The following is a 10708-nucleotide window of genomic DNA, read 5'->3' as shown; positions in this document are numbered from 1 at the left end:
TTCTTGTCTTGAGTGAAAACTATACTTTCTGGCTTGTTCATATCCCTACTCCCTGTCTGTAATGTTGAAAATATTTATCCTGCCATGGACTGATATATAGGAAAAAATCATAGAGAATTGCAAAAACTGAATATTAGACAGAATCAGAGCTACAGGAGAAGCTAAAAATTGAGTTGATATATCTTTATTGAAAATATATCCCTGAGACTGCATCTCCCTTTGCAGAGGAAATAGAATCATTCTCTCCACCACAAGTAGCTGAAGCCTTCATTTGATCATTAATTTATACAAAATAATCATAAGTTTCACCACCATAACCTACTATAATGACCAGCATTTTATAGGTGCAAATGATGCAATGATTCCAAAATATTCCCTTTTGTTTCCCCCTAGGAATCAGACAATGAAGAGCTCAGGTTAGGGATGTCCTCTTGCAACAATTCCATTTCTCAGCCTTCGATATTTACTGTGGCTGGAATTCCTGGCCTTGAATCTTTACATGGCTGGTTCTCTGTGCCTTTTTTCTTGGTATTTCTCATTACAGTCATTGGCAATATCACCATCTTATGTATCATCCGGATAGAGAAGAGTCTTCATGAGCCTATGTTTCTCCTCCTGGCCATGCTGTCAATTGTTGACCTGTGTCTTGTCAGTGTCACAGTGCCCCGTATACTGGCTATCTTCTGGATGAATGCCAAGGAAATCAGTTTCAAAGCCTGCCTCACACAGATGTTTTTCATTCCTTCATTTTATGTTATGGAATCTGGGATTCTCCTAGCCATGGCTTTTGACAGATTTGTGGCTATCTGGTACCCTCTAAGATATACAACCATCCTTGCTAACAACATGCTTGTGAAGATGGCACTGGCTATCCTGGCAAGAGCAGTGGCAGTGCTGACCCCAGCCCCAATTCTGACAAAAAGATTGCAAAGCTTCCAAACCCCCATAATTGCTTACTCCTACTGTGCATACATGGCTGTGGTGCTGATAGCCTGTGAAGACATCTTTGACCACATTGTCTATGGACTCATGGTTATTGTAGCATCTGTGGGATTTGATCTGTTTTTTATCATTCTGTCATATGGACTTATCCTTCATGCTGTCTTTCAGATACCATCTTGGGATGCACGGGGCAAAGCTCTCAGCACATGTGGCTCTCATCTTTGTGTCATTGGTCTCTTTTATTCTCCTGTTGTCTTCTCTGTTCTGGCCCAGATTTTAGGCTACCATATGGCTCCCTATATGCAGATCATCATTGACAATCTCTACTTCCTTATTCCTCCCATGGTTAACCCCTTAATTTATGGGGCCAGGACCAAACAAATGCGGGAGTGGGTACTGCAGATATTTCACTGTTATAGAGACTAAAGTTTATAGCATTGGTGGACAGGATACCTGGAGATGTTAAGCTGGAAGTTAGGTTGGAGGTAGAGATAATTCCTGCCAGGTTTGTGGGTTCATAGGAAAGGAATAACTAAAGCAGGGAAAGACTTAGTCAGCGTGATTATATAGTTGGGACATGGTCTTTCAATCAGGATGCAGTTATAAAACCTTCATAGCCAGAACTCTACCCAGACACTTATGCAAGTAATAAAATAGGAGAATATTTTACTGATACTTACCTAATTACAACGCATCAAAAACAGATTTTCAAATGAGGTTAAAATGCAATTTAGGCACATACTCTCATGATGTATGGGTAAAAATAATTATACCAAGATTTGTACTTCTTTATTTTTTTCTCTTCTGTATTTAGGTTTTAGCTATTTTGCCAACACAAAATAACAAATGATGAAAAATTATCCTAACTGAAATAAATAAATATAAATATCCATGAATATATAAATAAATAATGAGCTTCTTTTCTCTGTCTAAAGGATTTTCAAAAGAAAAAAGCTCATCTTAGTAATATACAATAGATTGGACCTGTGAGGTAGGCATTTTATAAATTAAAAGAAATTTTAAAAAGCTATTTTTTAAGCTTTTATTTCAGGGGTGTATGTGATGGTTTGTTACATAGGAAAACACATGCCATGGGAGTTTGTTGTACAGATTATTTCATTACCCAGGTACTAGGGTCAGTATCCAATAGCTATCTTATCTGCTTCTCTCCCTCCTTCCATGACCCACCCTCAAGTAGACCCCAGTGTTTGTTGTTTCCTTCTCTGTATTTACAAGCCCTTATCATTTAGCTCCCACTTAGAATTGAGGGCATGTGGTATTTAGTTTTCTGTTCCTGCATATGTTTGCTAGGGATAACAGCCTCCAGTTCCATCCGTGTTTCCACAAAAGACATGATATCATTCTGTTTTGTGGCTGCACAGGATTCCATGGTATACTTGTGCCACATTTTCTTTAACCAACCTACCATTAATGAGCAGTTAGGATTATTCCATGTCTTTACTATTGTAAATAGTGCTACAGTGAACATTCACGTACATGTGTCTTTATGGTAGCATGATTTATATTACTTTTGGTATATACCCAGTAAGAGGGTTACTGGGTTGAATGGTAACTCTGCTTTAAGCTCTTTGAGGGATTGCCATACTGCTTTCTACAATCGTCAAACTACCTTACACTCCCACCAACAGCATGTAAGTGTTCCCTTTTCTCCAGAACCTTTCCAGCATTTGTTATTTTTTAACTTTTTAATATAGCCATTCTGACTGGTGTAAGATGGAATCTCATTGTGGTTTTGATTTTTATTTGCCTGATGATCAGTAATATTGAGCCTTTTTCTAAGTTCTTATGGCTACATATATGTCTTCTTTTGGATTGTGTCTGTTCATGCCCTTTTCTGCCTTTTCAATCAGGTTGTCTGTTTTTTTCTTGTGAATTTAAGTTCTTTGTAGATATTGGATATTAGACCTTTGTCAGATGCATGGTTTGCAAATATTTTCTCCCATTCTATAGGTTGTCTGTTTACTCTGTTGATAGTTTATTTTGCTGTGCAGGAGCTCTTGAGTTTAAATAGATCCAACTTTTCAATTTTTGTTTTGTTGTGATTGATTTGGGTGTCTTTTTCATAAAATATTTGCCCATTTCTATGCCCAGCACAGTATTGCCTAGGTTGTCTTTAAGGGTTTTTATTAAATACCAACTTCTAAAACAAAAGACAGATATATGTAAATCATACCCATCTTATTAATAAACCTACACACAGATATTTATTTATATAAACATATACAAATAGACACATTTCTTTCAAATACATACTTCCAATTATTTTGTTTATAAATAGCTAGTTTGTTCTACCTCTCTGCCTATCTCTCCCACTTTCTTATGCTATCATATTTAAAGTTATGGCATTCATACACCTTACCTGAGATATGCATACATTCACAAGAATGTGTATGTGTACATATACTAGATGCACACATTCAATTTTATAATAGATATGCAAAACCACTATTAGTCTTATCACAGTTTGTCTGCCAGCTTTGAGAGACATATATTTGCTCAAATGAATTAACGATCCATCTCAGACTGCTGCTTCCACATTCTCTTATTCAGCTTTTGGAACTCATCTTATGCAGTACTTCCTTCTGTCAGCCTTCCTTGATCTCACCTCTCCTCTTTTTCTCCACTCTGTATCAGTTTCCTTTTGATTGGTCTCCAGTACCACCCAGTCTTTCCATAGTCATGAAACATGTCACACAGTATGAGAATTGCCTTTTTAGCATGATCATTTTCTACATGAAACTGAATGTTTTATTTATTGTTATTTTTGAAGAAGCTGGAATTTTCATTATACATAAGTTTAATAAATATTTATTGAATAAATGAGTCCCATTTCAAATAGCCTCTCTGATAAGACAACAAGGATCATAAAACAATGTATACATTTCAACATTCAGCCCCTTCACTAAAAAAAGACAGTAGGATGATAAGAAAAGAGACAAATAAAATAAATGGATATAGGTAGGGAGAGAAAGAAGGAGAGAGAGTTGGGAGGGAAGGAGGAAAGAAGCATCTTGTTTCTCAGCTGACATTCCTCTCCATTGAGAATCCTTCTCAGTGAAATCTCCTCAGTTTCATTTCTGAATATTATTTAGGATAGGTTCTTTCACTTTCAGTGGTTCAATGTATTATCTAAAGTATGATTCCTCTTCTCCATTATTATGGTGATCTTTTGCTGAATCAAAAACAATCCCAAATTGTAGAGTTTGGGGTTCACTGGACTCAGATTACTCTTCTCACTTGATGTCCCTCAAATGCTGCAGGACAAAAAGCTGCTGGAGCTTGAGTCTCCTGAGTGTTCAGCAGGATGGACAACTGGTATGGCTCCTTCACTGACAATCCTGGTGCCCTAGTGCTGCTCCCTGTGGGCTCACTCTCTCCATTAAATTAGCCAGGTCTTCTTAAATGGTATTTCAGGGCTTCAATGAGTGAAAAACAGAACCCACTGGATCAGATACAATCTACACCCAGAACTTATTCATTGCTCATGGCAGTAAAGGATCTGCTCAAATTTCAGAGGTTGGGAAATAGATTCATTTCCTAATTGTTATATTGTAGAATACCATATAACAATTGAAAGATACTGTAATGACCTTCTTGTAAAATTCAACCTGTCATATTTTTCTCTTTGCCTACACCAATTCACATTACTTTCGTATGCAACATAACTCATATCTCCCTCAAATGTCTAGGTCTCATTCCATTATGGCATTTGTCTAGAATTTCATCATGTAAATTATAGTCAGATGTAGATGAGGCTTCATAGTTGTGGTAGTTCCTGAAATACGGTTCCTCTTTCTCTGAATAGCTGTTTATTTAACAAATAAGTCATCTGCCCCCAACACTGTCAACATACAATGTCAATATATTGATGAAGTAATTATGAGAACACCTGCATTTCAAAAGAGGGACAAAGATGGAATCTGGTAATTACTGGTACATAGCATACTAAAATATCAGAAGGCACATGTTGCTAGCTTTCTAACTAAGGCCCTCTTCTGCTCCACAAAGATAATTCTGTTTTTCTCTGGTTCCTGGCTTTACCCCTTGGGATCTAGGATTTGCAGTCTGATTTATGACTACTTTTAAAAGAAGTGGCCCAAATTTTCCACTCACCATTTAAACCTATAGGTTGGCCAAACTTCAAGGATCCTTTACTTTTTCTTTCCTTTCTAAAAATAAAAAATAAATTAATTATATTACATGGTTTATTATTAAACTTACATAGATGTTCAGATAAATATGTTAGTTGACCCTAACATGGAAGAGCAAGTATCAAATTCATAAACCCATCTTTCACTTTGAGTAGATATGTTATTGTAAAATATTTTATTCTAGGTATTATGAATAAAAAGTCATATACTTGCCATTTACAGTGGCAAAAGACCTTTATTAAACATATAATTAGACTTTGGAAATGGAAGTGTAAACAGAATGAAGAATGAGGTATAGAATTACTAATTTTTGCTGCATTTAAGAATATAAAATAAAATTTATTCTGTACCAATGCAAAAGCAAATGATATTTTTAGCCATGTTATGGAGGTATTATTGACATACAAAAAGCTGTACATATTTAGTGTATTCAACATGATTAATTTGGAGATAAGTATATCTCCATGAAAATACCCCAAATCTGTACCATAAGAATATCTATCATCTCCAAAAATTTCTTCCCACCTGTTATAAGAAGACAATACAGAAAACTTCTGCACAGCATGACTGGGCGCAGTAGCTCATGCCTATAATCCCAGCATTTTGGGAGGTCAAGGAAGGCAGATCATCTGAGATCAGGAGTTCAAGACCAGCCTGGCCAACATAGTGAAAACCCATCTCTACTAAAAATACAAAAAAATTAGCTGGATATGGTGGAGGGCACCTGTAATCCCAGCTACTTGGGAAGCTGAGGTGGGAGAATCGCTTAAATCTGGGAGTTGGAAACGGCAGTGAGCCAAGATGATGCCGTTGCACTCCAGCCCGGGTATCAAGAGCAAAACTCCATCTCACAAAAAAAAAAACACTCCTGTACAGCATAGGAAACAATTAACAAATGAAAACACAACCTAGGGAATGGGAGAGAATATTTGTAAATCATATTTCTGACAAAAGGTTAATATCTAAACTACATAAAGAATTTCTACGGCTAAATAGAAGAAAAACACAAATAACCTGCCTAAAAAAAAATGGACCAAGTAACTGAATTAACATTTCTCCAATGAAGACACACAAATAGTAAACAAGCATAGGAAAAATCACTCAATGTCACTAACTTCAGGGAAATGCAAATCAAAAGTTAGAATGGCTATTATCAAAAAGTGAAACATAACACATGTTGACAAGGATATGGAGAAAAGGATAATTCCCTTATACATTGTTAATGGGAATGTAAATTGGTATAGCCATTATTAAAAACATAAGGGTTTCTCTAAAAAATTAAAAATAAAACTACCCTGTGACCCAGCAATCCCATTGCTGGATATATACCCAAAGGAAATAAAATCATTATCTTGAAGAGATATCTACCTTCTAATGTTCATTGCAGCATTATTCAGAATAGCCAAGATATGAAAGCCACTTAACTGTTCATTGAGGAATGGTTGTATTAAAATGTGGCATACAGTTGACTCTTGAACAACACAGATTTGAGCAGCATGGCTCCACTTATACACCCATTTTTGTTTTTAATACATATAGTCAGCCCTCCATATCAGCAGGTTTCACATCCACAACCATAAGTACATCAAAAATGTAGTATTTTCAAGATGGAAATCCTGTGTATAGGTAAGGCCTATGGAGAGACTTTAGTATACACAGATTTCGGTATTCACAGTAGTTCCTGGAACAATCTCTTGCAAGTACCAAGGGAGGATTATATATGGTGTGAGATGGGGTCCTAATGTAGTTCTGGATGTGGATATCTAGTGTTACCAACCCCATTTATTGAAGAGACTGTTCTTTCCCCATTGTATGTTTTAGCCATTTTTGTCAAAGAGTGGAATGATGGTTACTAGAGGATGGAAAGGGGAAGATGGAGATGAAGAGAAATTGTTTAATGGGTACAAGCATACAGTTAAACAGAAGGAATACACACTGGTGTTTGGTAGTATACTAGAGTGATTATAGTCAACAACATTGTATAATATATTTCAAAATGGCTAGAAGTTTTAAAATGTTCCCAACATAAAGAAATGACAAATGTTCAAGTTGATGAACTTAATACACTGATGTAGTTGTTGTACATTGTATTCATGTTTCAAAATACCATATGTATCCCATAAATATGTACACATAGTATATATGAATTAAAATAAATAAAAAAGTAATCCTAGATGTGTAGGATCATTTCTGGGCTCTCCATTTTATTTCATTTTTATATGTCAATAAATGAATGAACAGATAAAAAACATGTTTTGTAAAATATTATTCAGCCTTAAAAATAATTGAATTCTTCCATTTGTGAAAACATGTATGAATCTGGAGGACATTATATTAAGTGAAATAATCCAGACACAGAAGAACAAATACTACATGATGCCACTTAAATGAGAAATCTAAAGTAGCCAAATTTGTAGAAGCAGAGAGCAGGATGGTGGTTGCCAGAGGCTGGAGAGTAAAATGGGGAGGTATTAGTCAAAGGGTACAAAGTGTCAGTTATGTAAGATGAATAAGTCCTGGAGATCTACTCTATAGAAGAGCATCTACAGTTAACAATACAGTATTGTGTATCAAGGATTCCTTTCATTTGAGCTGTTTCTGTCTTTTTCAGTTTAACCTGGCAGTGCTCTGAATAACAAGTAGTCTCAAAAATGCAGGCTGTTATCCAAAGGCTATGTCCCCCTTTAAGAATCTATAATATATGCAGAAAAAGTGAATGAGAAAATATTTTGTGTTCAAACTCAGAAATCCCTGTAGTACTTATGAATTCTATGAATTCTGCTTAAAATTAAACACTGGCTTCTAAAAATCATATTTTTCTATACACATCTTATCAGAACTGTCCCTGGAAATCTTCATCAAATTTATTGAAAATCCATTGGTTTATGTGTGTAAGTGTATGTATGCCTGTGTGTGTGTGTGTTTATGTGTGTGTATTATTTTTCCTACCTTCACAAAGGTGACAGTTTTTTCTATTGTTCTGCCATCACAAATCACTGACTCCTTTATTGTCTGGTATGCAATAACAATTTTGTTTCTCTTTGTAAGGTCTTCATTCATAGTTTTATTGGTACCCATCATGTTTCTTCCCACTCTCCACTCTCAAAGCCAATGCTGCATGTTTTAGACTTGTGTTACTGCAGAATTAAACTGATATTTTTTTCTTACATGTACATATTGTGTGAAATACATCACATTCAGACTTAGTGGCAGGTTTTCACAGCAATTTATGATTTTTTTTCACAATATTCTGTCGATTGCCTAAACTCAGCTGTGTTGTTCTCACTTGGAATCTCTAATTCCATGCTAATAGAAAATCTCTAATTCCATGCTAATTAAACATGCTAATAGAAAAAGTGATTATATTAGTTATGGACTCTTCCAAGAACTGGTCCAGCCTGGCTTTGTACTCATAACAGTTGAGCCTCCCAACTTTAAGGAAAAATATAGAGAGGAGTGCATTCTTGAGGGGAGTAGCAGAGCCATATAGCAGAAGAGCCATATATCCTGTGAAGTGATGGATACAGTTATAGCTTGGTTTGAAAGCAGTTTGTCAATCTCAACTATCTCTTTCATTATAAATAATTCTTCAATTTATACCTCCCCTCTAGGGTTCAGTATTATGACTCCAACCATCTTTATCACTGCTCACCAGTTTTTTCTGGATTCTCCATAGATTGCATATTGTTGATCTAATGTAAATTTTAGAAATTAATTTTTTATCTCTAAAAATTTCAAGGTAATCAAGACACTTTCGCTTGTATAGAGAGAGTGTTAGGGATTCATGACAGCTAGGACACACCACCAGGCATCTCTTACTTTCTAAGACAATATGCTTTATTCTACACAAATAGCAGTATTCTCACATAATTCAAAAAATAGCTTTTCTGCTGGTCCTTGCTCTATTTTGAAACAACTCTAAATCCAATCCAGACACTTTCCTAAACAAAAAGTAGATTGGACACATGTTGAAATTGTAAGACTCCAAGAGAAAATATGTACTCAGATATTTTTTCTAATTAAATACCATTCATTTATCAGTTTACATTCCTATCTGCTGGAAAAATTATAGCCATGCTGGCATCTGGTGATGAAATATGTTTCAAGCCTTACAAGAGCTCCTTAAGGAAGTGCTAAATATGAATTTGAAAGAACACCTGTTAGCACAAAGCACACTTATGCACATAACTTACAGGAAATATAAAGCAACTACACAATCAAATTTGCATAACAACTAGATAAATATCATTTTAAGCACTTTATTTTTATAAGCTAGGATTAAAATGCATTTTTAAAGTTTCCTTGTAGTATAATTCATATAAAAATTTGCACATATGTAATGGGTACATTTTGATAAATGTGGACATATGCATATATTTGTAATACTATCATCACAATCAAGGTACTAAACATGCCTCTCACTTCCAAAAATTTCTTTGTGTTTGTCTGTGTGTGTGTGTGAGTGTGTGTGTGAGTGTATGTATGTCTGTGTGAATTTGTTATGTCTATACATTACTCCTTTAAGGTAATTGTTTTTATCTTCATTTAAACAAGAGAAAAATTAGGTTCAGGTAATTTAAATATTTTTATTAATCTTTTTATAACATTCGGCTAATCGAACCAAAAGTCAAGCCTAGAGCCTTTCATACTGTGGATAGATTACAATAAAGAAAATAAAATGGCCAAATACATAAATGGATAAATACATAAATAGATATCATATCTTCTTTGGATCCAAGGCAGGTTGAGATATGACAGTTGAAAATGTTATCCACTAGTATATTCCATATTTTGTTTAAAGAGAGAGAATTTATATTGTTTGGAAAATTAAATCCTTTGGTGTATTCATTGTATATCTTTCTCCTAAAAGTCTGTGGATGGAATCCTAAATTCATAAAACATATAAAACAATTTTATTATAAATATATTTTAGTATAGAATAAGAATTTGATCCAACATTTCTCAGTATTTCTGATAAAGACAGGCAGGATTGTAAAAATAAGAATCTTGTCTCCCTGAAAACTGAGGATATCCTCTACCTTCCAGTAGAAAAAATTAAAATTAAAAATAAATAAAAAATTGCAACCAAACTCAACTTTCCACTGAAACAGGTGACCTGCAAGGTCTCCACATTTTTGAAAGCTAGTGTTTCCTATTATTCTTCTAAACAGCTGGCACTTTACTTTCAAATACCTGCCATAAATCTTAGACTGCTCAGTATCTGATGCCAATATATTAATTCTCTTAAAAAGCTTATTTCATAGACAATGGAGATTATTATTTCCCTGTAATACAGTGCATAATTCTTCCAGCAGAGTCCTAGATGCTGTCATTCTCTCCATGAGTACATGAAGAAGCAGGAAAATATTCCTTCTCTTGTCTATTTTTTGCATGTTTTCTTCAGAAAACATTGTTTTCATTTTTAGCTGCGTTTCAAAAGATTTCCTATCTGCCCTCACCGTGCTCCAAAAGTCGCCTGTAGACAGTTTCTGTTCACAGCAATGGATTGTCATGACTTTGTCTGGGAACTTCCTCTTGCTTGGGAAGCATAATCTGTCCATGAGTGAAACGTGTGAGATATATTAGCAATGTAA

At 34.9% G+C, this 10708-nt stretch overlaps 1 protein-coding gene across 1 annotated transcript; it reads left to right on the top strand.

Annotated features, from left to right (window-relative positions):
• The first annotated feature begins 382 nt into the window (after positions 1 to 382).
• OLFR600 (olfactory receptor 52K1) lies at positions 383 to 7282 on the top strand. Its single transcript, XM_003734189.6, has one exon. The coding sequence runs from the start codon at positions 424 to 426 to the stop codon at positions 1366 to 1368; it is 945 nt and encodes a 314-aa protein (XP_003734237.1). The 5' UTR covers positions 383 to 423; the 3' UTR covers positions 1369 to 7282.
• Positions 7283 to 10708: the final 3426 nt, after the last annotated feature.

The sequence above is a fragment of the Callithrix jacchus genome, chromosome 10, assembly GCF_049354715.1.
Source record: "Callithrix jacchus isolate 240 chromosome 10, calJac240_pri, whole genome shotgun sequence".
In the NCBI taxonomy this organism is placed as follows: domain Eukaryota; kingdom Metazoa; phylum Chordata; class Mammalia; order Primates; family Cebidae; genus Callithrix; species Callithrix jacchus.
Note: the sequence above shows the minus strand (reverse complement) of the source record. Positions and strands in the feature narration are given on the sequence as shown.